The sequence below is a fragment of the Leopardus geoffroyi genome, chromosome A1 (assembly GCF_018350155.1).
Source record: "Leopardus geoffroyi isolate Oge1 chromosome A1, O.geoffroyi_Oge1_pat1.0, whole genome shotgun sequence".
Lineage (NCBI taxonomy): Eukaryota > Metazoa > Chordata > Mammalia > Carnivora > Felidae > Leopardus > Leopardus geoffroyi.
Window position 1 is genome coordinate 7,791,945 of NC_059326.1, and position 18,129 is coordinate 7,810,073.

At 39.0% G+C, this 18,129-nt stretch overlaps 1 protein-coding gene across 5 annotated transcripts in view; it reads left to right on the forward strand.

Moving 5' to 3' along the window:
- PAN3 (poly(A) specific ribonuclease subunit PAN3) overlaps nt 1–18,129 on the forward strand; it is a 131,646-nt gene that overhangs the window by 100,382 nt on the left and 13,135 nt on the right. For 4 of the 5 annotated variants that reach the window (XM_045466000.1, XM_045465835.1, XM_045466075.1 and 1 more), the window contains 7 exons: nt 4,488–4,649; nt 4,887–5,003; nt 5,094–5,195; nt 9,007–9,172; nt 10,316–10,406; nt 14,870–15,009; nt 17,755–17,884. In XM_045466000.1, coding sequence (XP_045321956.1) covers nt 4,488–4,649; nt 4,887–5,003; nt 5,094–5,195; nt 9,007–9,172; nt 10,316–10,406; nt 14,870–15,009; nt 17,755–17,884 — 908 coding nt within the window. The remainder of the gene's footprint in view (nt 1–4,487; nt 4,650–4,886; nt 5,004–5,093; nt 5,196–9,006; nt 9,173–10,315; nt 10,407–14,869; nt 15,010–17,754; nt 17,885–18,129) is intronic. The other variant, XM_045465917.1, reaches the window with a different exon arrangement.

Here is an 18,129-nt window from a genome sequence, read left to right on the forward strand (position 1 = left end):
AAGGTCTGATGAGTACTGAGTTTGCAGATGCTTATTATGCTATTAAGAATAATTAACTACATAAAACCAGGCTTTATGTAGACACGAGCCAGTGATCTGAGTGTCACAGACTAAAGGTTATGGTTAATCCGCTTCTGTGCCCCATGTTCCACAAGGTTTAGTAAATGCTTTTTGGGGGGTCACTGCTCTAACTGATCTTTTTCATGTCTTTTGTTTACTACAATCTTCATCTCATGCTGACCCATGCATTAATAGTTGGTCTTGCTGTCTTTTTTCTCTCCGTTTTCCATTTCATAGCTCATGTTCCCACCAGATTAGTACTTCTCAAGTTTGAAGCCATAATTTATTTCCTGTAGATCAGTGCTTCTGCACCAGGAGTGGTTACCCCATCACGGGTCATTTGGTCGTGTCTGGAACGGTTTTGGTTGTCACAGCTGGCGGTGGGGTGCTGCTGGCTACCGGTGGGTTGCCGAACACCCTGCAGTGCACAGACCAGTCCCTGACAACAGAGAGTGATCCAGTCTGGTATGTCAGTAGGGCCAAGGTTGAGAAACCGTAGTGAATCTCAGACGTTCGCTATCTTAGATTGGACCTATTATTTTATATGTCCTTCGAGGGGAGGTAGGGTTGAATAGAGCAAAGACACTAACATTTCATTTTATTTTTTATCACTGTTTTTACTATTACTTGGTGGAATTGGACCCCAGACTAAAACTTGGGGCTGACGTGAAGAATGCAGCTCTGTCCATAATCTTGCCCGTTGGTATCCCTAGTCTGATTTTTGATGGCCTAACAGTGATTTAGGCACCCCCTATTCCCTTTATTCATACTTAATTTTATGTATTTGTTAAGTTGAGCTGGAAACGAAGAGCAAAACGACAGTGAGTATTCCTATCAGTGGAAACATTCGGTTTTTTAAGGTTAATATCAGGCTGCATACGATCATTTCAGGGTAGACTGGGAAATGTAGTGTTCAAAGATGACTTTCTGAAACAAGGTAACACCATACGTACAGACATAAAAATGAACATTTTGAAGATTTTATTTAAGTCGTGAGGGAGCCGGTTGTAGGACCTGTTACTACTAGCTCAGGGGTATCGAAATGTGTGTGCAAACTGGCTTTTCCACGGAGAAGGCAGGCGTTCTTCTGCAGTGCTGCCAGTTACCTGTGTGCAGTTTACAGAGGTGCAAAATACCTTCCGTGGCATCAGAATCAGACATCGAAAAGCCATCCATTGGATACTCCATGGTCTTCCACTGAAGCACGATTTTTTCCACCCCGCGACGCAGAGAATTCGACAAGCCTTGCTTGAAAGGGCACGCAGGGACAAAGGAGTTAGTACAATTTTTAGCAGATTGTGACCCTCCCTCAATCTCTTTGTCACACACTGGTGCTCTGACTCCGCTGCTTGGCGTAGCGAATTTCAGGTCCTCAGTCTAGCATTTATATTCCCCTCTGATCCAGTCCCAACAGAATCCCCTCAGCTTTTTCTCCACATTGTTTGTACCTCTTCTGTAATACACCCTGCTCTCCCACCGCATGAGATTTCACGGTTCCTGAACACAGTATACGCATTGAGGCCTGGGTGGCGGTGGTGGTTCTGTTTACTCCCTCACCACAAAGCAAAGCGCTCATTCGCTCGTTGTGGAGTATCACTGAGGGCAGTCTCATCCTTCAGTTTGTAGTACACATACCAAATCCTCTGTGAGATCTTTTCCAGGATCCTTGAGAATGGCTTCCTTCTGGGCATTTCCATGCGTAGTGCTTCTCAGAATGTGGTCCTTGCCCCAGCAGCATCTTTTTATTATTACCTGGAAACTTCTTGGAATTGCAAATTCTTGGGCCCTACTGTAGACCAACTAAGTAAACACTGGGCATCGGGCCCAGCAAACTGTGTATTGTTATCACTGTCAGTGACTCTGAAGGGTGTTGAAGTTTAAGAACCAGTGCCATGGTGAGTTGTACTTTTTTAATAGCTGTTTTCCTTGTACTGTATGATGTTTCCATATAGATCTCTGTCCTTTATTTTTCTCTTAGTGTCTTGATAAGAACCTGTATTTCATTAATACCTGTATTAATAACTTAATAACCTGTCTTGATAACCTGTCTTGATTAAGACCTGTCTTGAATAAGACCTTATTAATCAAAATTAATAACCTGTTTTGATTAATAACCTGTCTTGATAAGAACCTGTATTTCATTAATGAGTAGGCACTCATTACCTTTTCACTAATTTGAAATTAATTATTTCTCTTACTAGATGCTCCTCATGAAATAACCAGGGAACAAAATTTATTCATCATTTGTTTGTGGAAATTACGCTGATTGTTAAAATAAAAGATAAATGGGCAAAGTTGCAGCTGCATTTCCTTGTGTGTATACTTCCCTTGTACTGCCTTTATTTCAGTAGAATATGTCACGTGACCTTGTTTTGAAAGTTAGTGTCTGTTTGAATCAGTGTCTGTTTTTTGCACTCTGGCCAAAATGTCGTCTGGGGGTTAAGAGCACGAGACTATGGAATCAGAGCCCTGAGTTTGCATCCCAACTCCATTTCTAGATGTGTGATCCTTATTTTCTTTATGAAATAGAGTTCTGTCTCCTGTGGTTGTTTCGAAAACAAAGAGATGGTGAATGTCAATTTAGCAAAGGCAGGAAGGGTCATTATGAGCCTGTCTTCTGGAGTTACAGTTTTCTGATTAGCGTTTTACCTGTATTCCTTAACAGGCATTCAGTGAAAAATTATTAGTCATATTGGTCTGTGTGTTTTTTAGAAAGAGATTTATGGATGTGTTTTAAAAACAGTGCTAAACATATTTATTGTAAAAAGTTTGGGAAGTATGGCATAGTGTAAAGAGAATAACAGCGCTCCCACTCAGAGGTTACCATTGTTGAAGTTCTTGCTGTGTTCTTTCTAGAAGGTTTTCTGTGTGTACTGTGCATGTTCACTTACCTGCTTTTCATTTGAAATCTCTTGAGTATTCCTAAGTCATTCAAGACAGTTAGGAGAATGGAAGCTGTTCCGTTGGGAAATGTAATTTGATTGTATTTGAAGCATTAAAAAAATCCTCCCCTTTTTGAATTGCAAAACTGATACATGTATGTATCAGAAAATAGGGAGCGGTAAAGAAGGAAACATAGGGGCACCTGGGTGGCTCGGTCGGTTAAGCCTCGGACTCTTGGTTTCTGCTCAGGTCATGATCTCACGGTTTGTGGGATCTAGTCCCGTGTCGGGCTCTGCACTCAGAGTGCAGAGCTTGCTTGGGATTCTCTCTCACCCATCTCTCTCTATCCCTCCCCCACTCTGGTTTTCTGTCTCTCTCAAAATAAATAAATAAACTTTAAAAAGAAAAGTAAATTGCCTATACTCTACAGAAACCAACCACCGAATACAGTTAGTCTTTTTTTTTTTTAATGGTGATTTATTTATTTTGAGAGAGAGAGAGCACGAGTGAGCAGGGGAGGGGCGGAGAGGGAGAGGGAGAGAGAGAACCTCAAGCCGGCTTTGAACTGTCAGCACAGAGCCCGATGCAAGGCTTGATCTTACGGAACCATGAGATCGTGACCTGAGCCCAAATCGATCTGGATGCTTAAACTGACTGAGCCAACCAGGCGCCCCTATTTAGTCCTTATAAGAAACCACAGATTGGGATTCAAGATAAATAGTTTTTTAAATGCCTGACTAGAGTATCATGAGCCAATTACAATGCATTATCCCAGCTATTCTTAAACATAATTTTTCTTGCTTTGAAGAACGTGGAAGTCATGAGGATAAAGTTTTCATTTTCTTTCTTTTATGTTTTACTAGGGAGTAAAACAGTGCTGTTCCACTGAATGGTTGAAAGTCTTGATAGATTGCCATATTTATACATACATATACCCACAGATATATTACACATACACACTCTCCAATTTAATGTTACTTGTTTTGAATTTCTGTATGTTTTAAAAAACAAGAATCCATATGCTTAACACCATTGTCTAAATATATTTTGTGCAAACCAAAGTGTTTTAAGAAGCAAAATCAAAATCAGAAATGTGTAATACCTGTAAGTGATAACACAAATTGTTTCTAATAACTGAGAAACAAAAAGTTGTGTGGTGCTATACAAGATAAATATTTTCAAGGGGCGCCTGGGTGGCTCAGTCCGTTTAGCATCCTGCTCTTGATCTCGGCTCAAGTCCTGCTCTCAGGGTCATGTGTTCAAGCCCCATGTCGGGCCCTGGGCTGGGTGTGAAACCTATGTAAGAAATTTAAAAAAAATTTTCTGAGTGTATGAAATCTGGTTCTTTGGTTGTTCTGTAATGCTTATTTTTTATTGATAATGAAACCATTTTCTTTTATAGAATTGTTATGAGTGTTGACACTGTTCCAGAATTCAAAAGTATGTTTTGATACCCGTGGTTTATGGTAAATTCGATTTCTTTTTTGCTCTGAGAGACTTATGCATATCAGCAAGTTAAAGTTGTCTTTTACGAATTACTCTAGCAGTCCCTACAGAAGTTGACAGCTACCATAGCCTGTTCCCTCTAGAACCACTGCCGCCGCCCAACCGGATACAGAAATCAAGTAATTTTGGATACATCACATCTTGCTACAAAGCTGTAAACAGCAAAGACGATCTGCCGTATTGCCTTCGGAGGATACATGGTACGGAAGATAAGTTAGCCACTCTTTGAAGCATATGGTTGAGGCTAAGATTATTGAGATATTCCTGCATGTATTTATTTATTTAATATGTGTATAAGGGATAATAAATAAATTTGTTATTTCATTTGGAAATTAGTAGCTCATAAATGATATATCACATGGCCTTCTCTTCACGATTCTGATGGAATAAAGGAGGGATTTCATTTGCAGTTTAGTAGAAAAAATTTCCTTTTATAGGTTTTCGTCTCGTTAACACAAAGTGCATGGTGTTGGTCGATATGTGGAAAAAAATTCAGCACTCAAATATCGTAACCTTGCGTGAAGTATTTACCACTAAAGCATTTGCAGAGCCTTGTGAGTAATTTGTACTTGTCTTTCTGCTTTTGTGGGCTTCATTACTTGAAGCCAGATTGCAATAATGAGTGTTTTGTGTTTTATTTTAAGCCCTTGTGTTTGCATATGATTTCCATGCGGGAGGAGAGACTATGATGAGCAGACACTTCAATGACCCTAATGCTGATGCCTATTTCACAAAGAGAAAGTGGGGTAAGAAAGACACGCAAGCAAGATTCATTTTGGCAAATGCCTTTGCTCTGTGGAAGAGTGGTTTTCTATTTTAAAGTGCACGTGAATTTGTTTCTGTGATCATAGCGCGTTAAAAAAAGAAACGTCTCAAAGAATCGAAGCCAGTCCATAAGCGGCTGGGAAATAGAGTATTATTGTATGTATAGGCTGAGTATGGAGGCAGGGTGTGAAAGACTCGTGGAGGTGTCTGAAATGTAAATAACCGAGAATGTGGTGAAAGTGTTTTCCTCTTAAACATTTTGGTTTTTTCTTTTAAAACTACAAGGCTTTCTGGGGGCGCCAGGGTGGCTCAGTCGGTTGAGCGTCCGACTTCGGCCTCAGGTCGGGATCTTGAGGTTCATGGGTCCGGGCCCCACATCGGGCTCTGTGCTGGCCGCTCAGAGCCTGGAGCCCGCTTCAGATTCTGTGTCTCCCTCTTTCTCTGCCCCTTCCCCGCTCATACTCGCTCGCTCTCTCTCTCTCTCTCTCTCTCAAAAATAAATAAACATTAAAAAAATAAAATAAAACTACAAAGCTTTCTGGATAAAGGCATTTTGGAAAATAACGCCTATAGCTTCACCACCCAAAGTACAACCACATTTTCTCTTGGTACATTTCTTTCCAGTCTTGGTTTTTTTGTTTTGTTTTGTTTTTTGGTCTCCTGTCACATTGTTTCCTTTTCTTTATATCATTTTGTAGCATTGCATCTTTCATTTGTTATAAGTATTTTCCCCCTAACTTTTGTATTTTCTGGATATAATTTAATGACTCTCTTATTATAGTCCAGTGTGACTATATATCATTTATGAAGTGATTTCCCTAAACAAATTTTTTTAAAAGGTAGGACTGCATGTTACTTAAGGAATTAATCTTCAAAATAAATTTTCAGGTAACATTTACTTTAATGGGATATTTTCTAATATGTATAGTTCCAGCACTTAAGAGAACCAAAATATTGTAATTACGCTCTAATAAATGTTTATTAGAGGGTAAATTGCTTCAGAGTCAAAGTAGGTAGGTCATCCATTTTGAGATGTTTGTTAATTAACTAGGTATTTGGGTAAGGAAAATGTATGCATCATTTTCTTGTTTGGGGGCAGGGAAAAAGCATTGAAGTCTCTTAAAAAATTTTACTAATTGAAGTACAGTTAACAAAGCATTGCATTTTTTACTATAGTTTTTAATCTTTTAAAGATTTTCTTGACTCACATACTGAGAGAAATTAAGGAGGAAGAAAGATGTGAGTCCACAGTATATTCTCTTTTGGATTGTGACTCCTTTAAGGATTTGAATTGTGGACAAAATATTACTTTTGTTTACTTGTAACTTTGCTTTCTGACAGTTGGAAGAAGAAAGCTGTGGTTACATGGCTGTTTGGCATTAAAAATCGGGTCATATGGTGTGGTCATTTTTTTTTCTTTTGCCGTGTCATCTTTAGACACATACATAATTTTGTTGAAGGGGATGTGGTATAACTTTTCCTATAGATGGATATAGCTGTAGTTGTTCAAGTTTATTTTAGTAGTAGCACCTGTGAAATGACTGTTGGCTTTAATTTATAGCTGGGTTTCTCAACCTCAGCCCTGTTGACATTTAGGGCTGGATAATTATTTTTGTGGGGGCTGTCTGTGCATTCCACAATATTTAGCAGTGTCCCTGGCCTCTATCCTTTAGATGCCAGTAGCAGGCCCCTTCTCCAGTAGTGACACCAAAAATAGCTCCTCCCTACGTTGCCAAATGTTTCCAGAGGGGCAAAATGGACCCCTGTTGAGAACCATGAATATTAGCACTCCTTTCCAGTTTTTTTTTTTTTTTTTTTTATCTTTATTTTTGGTGTTAACCGACTATTTGATACATTTTGAAATGTTTACATTTTCACACGAATCACGCCTTTTTCTGTTATTTAAAGGTATTGTTTGAATGCTAGTAATTTCCCTGGACATAGCATACGTCCTTTAATTTGTAGCAACTTCTACTCCAAGGCAATTCTCTAGTTTCCCTTTATAACCGTTAAAAGAAAAATGATAATTTTGGAGAGCTATAGATGGAAGTCTAATGTTTTCTTACACTCTTTCACTTAGCACAAACTAAAAAATTTTGTATTATAAGAAATATACTAATTTAGAAAATGGAAATAATAATCATACCATACTATATAAGGGTTGTGATAAGAAGGAGCACCCTGGGTGGCTCGTTCGGTTGAACATCCAACTCTTGACTTTGGCTCAGGTCATGACCCTCATGGTTCGTGAGTTTGAGCCCCGCACTAGGCTCTGTGCTAACAGTGCGGAGCTTCCTTGGGATTCCGTCTCCCCTCTCTCTCTCTGCCCCTCCCTTGCTTGCTCTCTGCCTCTCTCTCAAAATAAATAAAAATAAACTTAAAAAAACACGTCTGAAGTGAGGTAACGTGGGTAAAGTAACTCTGCTGCTGTTAACAGTATACAGGTAAAGACAGAATCTGGCTCAGAGCAAGCAAAACACTGTTGGCTCTAAATACTGCTTTTCCTTATTACCACATTTATCAAATAGTTTTATTTAAACTCTTCATAGTCATCTTTGACGATGTCTTGGCAGTTCTCACTAGCGCCACTTCGGACACTGTTTTCCAGATTGTACTATCTTTAATCCGTCTAAATTGAGGGAGAGCAACTTTTCAATTTTGTGTTTGCTTTTCCTTGGAAACTTTATCCCAAGCCAGAAATTTTGCTATTTGTTATCTCCACAATTAACCATTTAACTGTGTTGCTTTTATGCCTGATTCACAAAAAAATTTGTTTACAACCCTAAGAACACTTGAATTGAATTTATAAGGGGTCATATTCCCTGAAAGAATTAGAAAATCTGGGTTAAATTTATGTGGCTCCTTTTCCACTGATGCGTAAGGCTTAACAGTGACCCAGAAAATAGTATCAAGAAGCACTGAGGGGCACCTGGCTGGCTTAGTCGGTTGAGCATCTGACTCTTGATTTTGGCTCAGGTCATGATCCCAGGAGTGTGGGATCGAGCCCCGAAATGGCATTGGGCTCTCTGCTGACTTGGATGCTGCTTAGGATTCTCTCTGTCTCTCTCTCTCTCTCTCTGTCTCTCTCTCTCTGTCTCTCTCTCATTACAAAAGAAGAGGAAGCACTTAAACAAGAGTTGGTAGAATCAAAATGATTACTGTCATGGTAGATCAGATTATTTTTGTGTTTCATTATTAGACATAAGTGATATTCAGGTTTTTACGTTTATATTTTTATGAGTCGGATGTCATCCTAACTGACATGGCTGTAAGAGAGGAGACGAGCAGTTTAAGGAGAGTAAGAAAACATTCAGCATCAATGATAGTAGAGGCTTTTATTTTTCTTTCAAGGCAGAGAATGAGCAGTTTTCACCTACCTGAACAATAACATAGGCCAGGATTATCCACATTTTAAGTAAAATAATATCCATCATTCCTGTTTTTAATCAGAATTTATATTTATTTGGTTCACATTAAATATAAATCCTTTAATTTTCTTTATTCAGTAATTACCAGGTTCACAGAAAACATTTCAGTGAGAGTTGTGCTGCTGCTGACAGCATAAAGGTATAATCTCATTAATAGGAAGTTGGGGGTCTGTTCTTACTAACAGACTGAACTTAAATTTTATGTGTGTATATATATATATATATATATATATATATATATATATATATATATTGACAAGTTGTGCCATGATGCATGGATTTTCTTTGTTAATTTTGGTTCAACTTCTTTAGTCTTTTAGTTGGTTACTTAAAAGGTGTCATTTTTTATTTATTTGCTGTATAGGTCAACATGATGGACCATTACCCAGACAACATGCTGGCTTATTGCCAGAATCTCTTATTTGGGCCTATATTGTCCAACTGAGTTCTGCGTTGCGTACCATTCACACAGCAGGTTTGGCGTGTCGAGTTATGGACCCAACAAAGATTCTGATAACTGGCAAAACAAGGTACCACCATTTTAAGTTTTGGCTTCTTCATTGAGCATCTAACCTGTGACAGTTTAGTAAACAAAGCATGATGATTCGTTTAATCCTGCCTTTTCGTATATTCCATCCAGAAGAACTGCTGTGACTTTGAGTCCATTTGTAAGTTAAAAAAAAAAAATGTTGAATTCTTAAGAATGCAATGCCTGGTCATTAACCAGGAGTCATGTAAAAGTTTGGGACGTATACGTAGTTAGGGCCAGGGGCTGGATGTAGAAGTGATATCAGTATACCTTTTCTATGTACAACCGTGGTTCTCCGATTGTAGCAGGAAACAGAATTGCCTGGAGGGCTCGTTAATAAGCACACGTGATGGGGCTCCACTCCCAGAGTTCTCCTTCAGTGAATCTGAAATGGGGCCTGAGAATTTATATTTTCATCCAGTTCTCATGTGATACTGTTGCTGCTCATTGGGTCCAGTGCTTTGAGGACCACTGATACCAAGTTAAGGAGCACAGCCCTTGACTTCACCAGAGTTTTATTTGAGTTGCTGTGATTTTGAGACTTCTCTTGGACAGCATAACACAAAGAGCTCAAGGTCTGGTACCTGGTTAGCCAGGTTCATCATACCGAGTCTCCTTAGTTGCTGTCTGCATGATCCTGAGCAAATTCTGTAACTTCTGTGTGTGCAGCAACCATAGAAGACTATTGGTACCTCTACTTTCCACACTTACAAGGTACCTGTGTCGTAAGATTATTGAGAGGATTAAATGACTAATACATGTAAAACTGAATGATCAATACACGTGAATGGTGCCTAATACATCTTCAGTAAATGTTAGAAAGCTAATTAGTTCTCTTTCGTGAATCACTGATAAAGTAGCAGCTTGGTGTGGTGAAAAGACCACTCGCCTGGTAGTCGAAGGTGTGAGTAACAGTCCAGTCCTGGCCTTATCAGTTACTGACTTCTACACCCATAGGCCTATCGCTTGGTATCTGTGAGCCTTAATTTCCTCATCTCTAAAATGGTGGTTGAAAGAGGTTATATGGGGGTAGGATAGGAGGTTAGACTAGATAAGATTCTGAGATCCTTCCTAATATAGGAAATGTTGAACTTTTTTAAAATCTCAGTTTAATAATTTTGTTTAAATTCTCTGGTCTTTAAAGGTTGCGAGTAAATTGTGTTGGAGTTTTTGATGTTTTAACATTTGATAACAGTCAGAATAATAATCCATTGGCATTAATGGCGCAGTACCAGGTGAGTAAGAGTGAACATGGACACTTAATAACTTCAGGCTTTTTTTCTAAGATTTTGTTTATTTGGGAGTGGGGCTTTTAAGTCTAGATTTCAGTTTATTCTGGGGGTGTCTCTAGGTCAGCTTTGAACATGTATTTCTTAATCACTGCCGTGTGTAGTGCAGAGTCCTTATCAGTTGGAATGCAGAGAGTTAACGACAGTGTCAGAGACTAAGCGTTCAGAGGAAAATATGTTTATGTGGTCGGGAAAGTACTCAACATAGATTAAAACAGAGTAATTGGCGAATAGATCATATTCAGTGACATTTTACTTTTTTTTCCACTTGTTTTATGTGTTAAAATCACAGCTGTTATTTTTACTCTTACTGTCCCACCACCAATCCACACATTTTGGAAATATTTTCAAAGGAATACTGTTGTATTGACATGTTCTAAATAATTTTTCTTTTGCGTACTCCCTTCTTTTACACGATCAGAATCTGGTTCTAGTCTAGTCATAATACTAGCATAGGTTTAGGCCCCTCTATGTTCTTCGTCTTAGCTGTTCGTTTCATACTTCTTGATAAATAAAAGGTGTGAGAGAATAAGAGCCTATCTCTGCAAGGAACGTTAAGTGGAGTTGCTTTTGCCTTAATTGCTCTGTGCAGGTGATGTGTACATAAAGTAAATATTTCAGGCCATTTCGTCTGTATTGCAATACTTCACATCTTTTTGGAGGATATGCAGCTGCCATTTTAAGACCGTATTATTCATTCTTTTTGTGTTAAGAAATTTTTGGTGTTTCTCAACATTTACTAACCTTTAGAGGTCTCATGTAAGGCAGAATCTCTTAATTATGTGGAAAGTCCAGGAGAAAAACAGTTTACCTTTTCTTTACCCTTCTCGTTGCAACTTCTTTAGTTTAAATCTTTGAGAGATTTTAGTTCGCTGAATTATAAGCCAAAGTTTCTGAACAAAAAGGAAGAGACAGAATGAGAAGTAGAGTCTAAGTGATGCCTAGTGATCCAGTTCATGCGTAAACCTCTTTTGCCGCTGGCCCGGGGACAGTGTAGTCCCCGAGAGGTAGAGCCACACTCATCACGTTGAGCTGTATGGGTTGGAAGCCGACGTGACCCATCTTCCCCCCTCCCCCCAAGCTAAACTGGGCGGCAGCCAAGCTGTCCTGGTTGGTAGCGCCATCTAGTGGGCGGCGCACAGAAGAATCTGACTGCTTTTTTCTGCCAGCAGCAGCTTTCTTCTGCCTCAGGGGGTTTGCTCTGTTCCTCTTTCTTTTCTAGGTGGTTCTTAGCTACTTTCCTTCTTCTGTCTTCCACCTAGTGCCTGACTGGCTCTGAACAATTTTCTTCTTGATCTCTGTGCTTCTAAGAGAGACTAAGTATTGGCTGTTAAAATATACATCCAGGAAAATTTTGGAGGAGAAGTCAGACACTGTTTGGAACTAGTCATCTAACTCTGTTGCAAGAATCTGGAAACCCCATGTCGACATTAAAAGACGAAACACCTTGCGGTTTTGTTTTTTTACACGTTCAGCATTACACTATGTCATTCTTGTCTCTTCTGAATAGAGTTTCTTTTTTAAAAAAAAATTTCTAGTATAAGGCTGGTTTGATTTTGGTTTTCTGTGAGTACTATAGCAGTATTATTTCCCATTTTTTCTTTGTAGAGGTACATCGTTTCAGTTACATTAGTGATAGGTAGCTACCTTGAAAAACTCTTCTGAAGGAAAAGTAATCCCAGAGTTCCAAACAAACAACTCTTCAGTAAGCACTTGGGGCAGTTGATTGGTAAATTAGGAGCTGCCTGCTTTCAACCAGTTGTCACCTTCCCTTTATTTTCCAGCACTAAAAGGATATCTCAGGTTTTCTTCTTTTTCTTTTTTTTCCTTAATTTTTGGGGGGTGGGTTATGTGTGTGTGGAAGATTTTTCACACAGCTTATAGTAAGGTAAAGGAGAGAATTAAAGATAGTCCCAAGTGGGGGATTGTGATTTTACGGAGAAGAGGGTACGTGAGAAAGGAGTGCATTGTTTCTTGTAGTCTATTTTTCATAGTCTGTTTCAGACACGTGAATAGAGACTGACTTTCAGTAAAGTGGACATAAGTAGAGCCATAGATAGAATCAGAAAAATCAAGAAATCAAGAATCAGGAAGAAACTGAAAATGAGTGGGGGGAAAACCTCCAGAATTCAACAAATGGGGGGAAAAACCAGATGGAGGTAAGAAGCAAAATAACAAACGGAAAATTATTTAGCTGGCAAATAAAGAAAGGAGAGTTATTGGGCTTTTATGATGTTGAACTCTCTTAATTTTAAGCAGGACGTCATTAACCTCTTACTTAAAAACAAATCCGTTCTAATTTAATCTGGATTATGTGACCTGTTGACTTTATTTCTAAACGTGCGTATTCCACCTTGAGTCAGCTTTAGAAAGTGGTGGGACGCACTCAAAAATCAGATGTTCTTATTTTAAAAACCCATCCAGTCCTTCGGCTGTCTTGGACTTTTGTTTTCCTGGCTCATACTAGGGAATACCGGAATGTCCTAGGTGGGAGGTTTAGTTACAGCATCAATTGAGGGTGGAGCTAAACTGAAAATTCTGTTGTTTTAAGGGTTTGGGAGGCTGTGTGCTGGTACATGCTGCTCAGACACTTGATAAATAATAGCAACTTTCAGTTTGCTTTGCTGAGGATATTGGATTGAAACACTTAGAGAAATTTACAGTTCGCATTTACATGTACCAATTTGTCTTGACCAAGATTTTTATGGTTTCATTACTATAACTTGGAATGTTTTACTTGATCCTGAGAATGACTGAGGGGAATCCTTCTTGAGTTCATTCATGGCAGTGCCCCTCCGAGAACAGAAATGATTGAACAGTAATAGTGCTCCCTCCCGTGCCACCCTACCTCCTCCCTTTCTGGGCTCCTAAGTCTGTACCACAAGTGAAGTTTTAAAAAGTTTCTTTGACATGAATCCTTGGCATCTCTTACCACAATAGAGTCAAAGTAGTTTTTCTAATCCGTTTTTCCACTGATTATAATAGGGTCTCCTGTTCAGAGCGTCAAATTCACAAATGCTAGTACTGAATGAATTTTTGAATTTGAACTTTTGAATGTTAGTAATGGAGTTTGGCTTCTTTATACTTTCTTATTTGGGTAAAATGTTGAGGATAGCCGTAGAGTGCTAAAGTTTCATTAGTGACTGTCTTGAAATATTTGCCTGTTTTGCAACTATACTATGTATAAACATTCCACAAAACCAGTGGTTCTCCATCCTGACTTCATTATCAGAACTGTTGTGGAAGCTTTGAAAAACACTAATATACCTAGATCTTAACCCAGACTAATAATACCAGAATTGGAGTGAAGGGATAGCTACAGGGTTACTTCTTCTGTTTGATGTTTTTAAGCTCCTCAGGTGATTTCAATGTATAGCTAGCTTTGAAAACTCCTTTTACTAGACCAGTATTCAGTAAATGTATCCAATATTTGAGATCAGGTCTCAGATTTTGAAGATTTACAGAAGTTTTCTGTCAAAATTACTTCAAATGATTTTATTTAACTCGGAGCTATTCCATTCTCCTAGGCATAAAATTATTAATAGTTACCTGCCAAGAAGGGCCACTTGGGATAACCATTCTGTTTCCTGGAGTTAGACAGGTAATAGAGAGCTTACCTCAATGTAGCCAGCTGTCTTCGAAAATCCTTTTAGAGCAAAAGCCTCACAGTGGTAAATCATAAAAAAATAGATAGGTAAATAGAGAAAGAAAAAGAAGAAAGAGAGAGGAAGAAAGAAAGAAAAGAAAAGAAAGAAAAAGAAACCAGGTGGTTACAGAGCTCAAAGATCTGTTATAATGTGAGTAAAAATGGGCTATTTGGAAATAAGGGCAGATGGGATGTCATTGGGGTTGGCAGCATTCTCGATGTTCTAAAGAACATACCCTGAAATCAGGTAATAGTTATGTTACATTCTGAATAATGGAATAACTTTTCTTCAAATAATTCTTCAAACTCCCACTGTATTTGGGGCATGATGGAAAGCGAGAGAGGGGCATATTATAGATTGTAATGATCGTAGTCAGGTGAATATGTGGTAACCAGCCTTAATAATAAGAATGTCAGCTCTATCTAAATAAATTTTTTTAAAAAAATTTTGAAGCAACAATTCTGTAGCTGGCATATGAATTGCTTAGAGTATAGCCCTAACTACATTTATCAGAATTACCTGGGTGCTTTAAAAATGTTGGGCCTGCTCCCCCAGACTTACCGAATGAGAATCTCTGGTAGAGAGGCTCGGGAAGCCCCTTCAAGCTCCCAGGTGACTCTGAGCACCAATATTGGCGAACCCTGTGCTGAGTTTTGCAGCTTCTTTGTAAAGGTGCTTTTTCCATGCAGGCAGTAGTGTCACTGTGTTAAATTTGTACGTATAAAATAAAAATTAAAAGTTATATTTATTCTTTCATGTCAGCAAGCAGATCTGATATCATTAGGAAAAGTTGTGTTGGCTTTGGCTTGCAACTCTTTGGCAGGAATTCAGCGAGAGAATTTACAGAAAGCCATGGAACTGGTGACAATCAACTACTCCTCTGACCTGAAGAATCTGATTCTGTAAGTTGTAATATACAATTAAACATATATGATGATCGTAGGAGATAAGACAGCTTTTTTCCACACAGGCCTTCTAATAGAGCTTCTATTTATTATTTTAGTTCCTACTGTTCAAAATCAGGCAAAACACAGTTAAACAACTTTTAATTTCTTTATTTTTATTGTTAAGTGTATATTTCCTTGAATAAATTCATGAACCAATGTGTTTAGTTACTGATGTTTTAAATGTTTGGTCAGCGGGTACCCACTGAGGTTGCATTGGTATTCACTAGCTACATATGACTTAGTTTAATTAAAATACAATAAAGTTAAAATTAAATCAATCTTGCACTGGCCACGTTTCAAGAGCTCAAAAGCTTCATGTGGCTTCTGGCTAATATATCCCATCATTTCAGAAAATTCTGTCAGACAGTGCTGCTCTAGAGGGTGGTTGTTCTCTTTGTGCGAGCTGTCATAAATAAACCTCAGATGCGATCCAGTTACAGATTCTGTGGCCAAAACAGCCATTACAGAAAGCATGGATGTAAGGGTCCCAGGCTTCTACTCCAGGATCTCTAGACTCCCAAGAAGTCCTTGAAATGCATTTGACTTAGGAGAGCCCCACTGTGGACTCCTGTCACCGCAGGGGGACTTCTCCCTGTCTCAGACGCATCTAACATCGGGGAATTCCAGAGGGTGGAACGCCATCATTCTCACTGTCGTTAGAAGTGATTGTAGAGAACAGATGCTATGGTATCTCTTGAAATTTTTTCTATTATGCTCTAGAAGCAGCTGGAGCATATTGCTCCCTTTCAGTGCCTTAGTTTTCAGCTGTTCCTTCTGATTTTTCTGTGTAGTCTTGGAGGATTCAGTTTCTTTTTTGGACCAGCTCCGGATACGAAATTGAGGGCTAGAGGATGGGGCTGCCCACTTGTCCTTTGTTACACTGGCATAAGTGTCGTGCTTGTGACCGAGCACCGGAAGCCAGTGATTGCCTGCTTCCGGGGAATACTCGCATGATTTCTCTTTCAAGTGAAAATATTTGTTTCGTGTATTTTCACAGCAGCAATTCCTAGCCTTCATTTGCAACATCTCAAAGTAGTAATCTCCAAACTTCCTTTTTAAAAAGTTGAGAGTAAAGGATATAAATGTTACAAACTAGCCAGCCATACGTTAATAACTGTCAAAACTGGGCAAAGGGTACATGGACATTTGGTATACTGTTCTCTCTACTTTTATGAATGTTTGAAATTTTCCTTAATCAAAAGTAAATTAAAAAGCCATACTTGCATACTAAGCAACAACTTTATAGAGCGGTAAGCCATGTATCAGGCACTTTCTAACTGATACAAATGAATTTTCCCAATAACCCTATAAGTTGGCTCCATTTTAGAGATGACAGAACTGAGGCTTAGAGAGGTAAAGTAACTTGCCAAAGTCACAAAGCTTGTAATAACTTTAAGTAGTTAGATGTAAATATGTCAGTAGTTACAGGTAAGTAGCTAAGGCATAGATTATCAACAGGAGGATTTTGTTTAACCAAAGAATGCCTATCCTGTGCCAGACCCTGAAGATACCTCGAACAAGATGATCAGAACCCCCCAACTTCTGGAGCTTCCACCCTAATGGGGAGGAGGTAACAAACATGGAAACATGTAAGATGTTGGCAGGTAGCGATAAGTCCCCTGAAGAAAATGGGATAGAATTATAAGCAGAGAGTGCGAGAGCAGGAGGCTCCCGTCCCAAGGATGCTTAGGAAACGGCTCATCTGTCAGAATAGGCAGTAATAGGTCATGATCATCTTTGTATTCTAGCGGGTCGCTTTTTGAAACGGATTTTTTTGGTTTTTTGGGGTTTTTTTGGCCTCAGTTATAATGGTAGGAGAGATTGGCCTCTTCTGATATATGTTAGTGCGTGACAGTTTTTCAGAAATAAATAGATGATGACAACCGGTAAATGACATTGTAGAGCAGAGGGCATCTTTTCTAAAAAGTTGGAACCTTGTTTGAGCCCAGTGTGAGGCTCAAACCCACAAGATGTGGGATCATGACCTGAGCCGAAGTCGGACGCTCAACCGACTGAGCCACCCAGGTGCCCCGACACAAATTATTTTGAAGAGCAAATGGAAAAATCTCTTCACCTACAACCGCCCCCTATTTCACCCCTCCAAAAAAGCTTGTAACAGTCTTTTCGTGTCCCACTATTGTAAGGAAGGGTTTGAGAATGCAAATGGTGAAGTGTAACCCTACTCAACTTTCCTTTTTCATTTTCGTAATAGCAAAGATGTAGAGAAAGAGACATGTTTACAGTTTCTTCCATTGGCTCTTAAAATTTCCCAGAGAAATCATCAACGCTTAAAAGTGAGGTTGACTTGATGAAAAAAATCTTTTCAAATTGTATACACTTCTGTGACGGCAGCAGCGATAGCTATGTGCTTGTGTGTCGTGTTTGTTTTTTTAAATTGCACAATTTGAGGGGCGCCTGGGTGGCTCAGTCGGTTGAGTATCCGACTCCGGCTGAGGTCATGATCTCGCCACGGCTTGTGAGTGAGTTCAAGCCCCGTGTCGGGCTCTGTGCTGGCAGCCTGGAGCCTGCTTCCGGTTCTGCGTTCTTTTCTCACTTTGCCCCTCCCCTGCTCATGCGCGCGCGTGCTCTCTCTCTCTCTCTCTCTCTCTCTCTCTCTCAAGAACAAATAAAACATTTTTTAAAAATTAAAAAAAATTAAATTGCACATTTGGCATTCAGGTGATTCTTTATTTTCGCTAGGTATTTGTTGACTGACCAAAACAGGATGCGAAGTGTAAATGACATCATGCCCATGATTGGTGCTCGATTTTATACTCAGTTGGATGCTGCTCAAATGAGAAATGATGTCATAGAGGAAGACCTTGCAAAGGTAAAGAGTTAAAAAAAAGATATATACAATGACATCTGTATGTGCAAAGAGTTAGAAAACAGTAATTTTTGTGCCGAATTGGCTAGGACTGTTTACAGATATTTTTTAACTTAAAAAAAAATTTTTTTAAATTTCTTATGTCCTCTGGGCATTTGTGTTCTGCTTTTTGTTTGTGGCTTTGCTCCAGTTAATTGGCAGAATCTTGATTTTTTTTTTTTTTTCCCATGTAACTTTAACCATTCTTA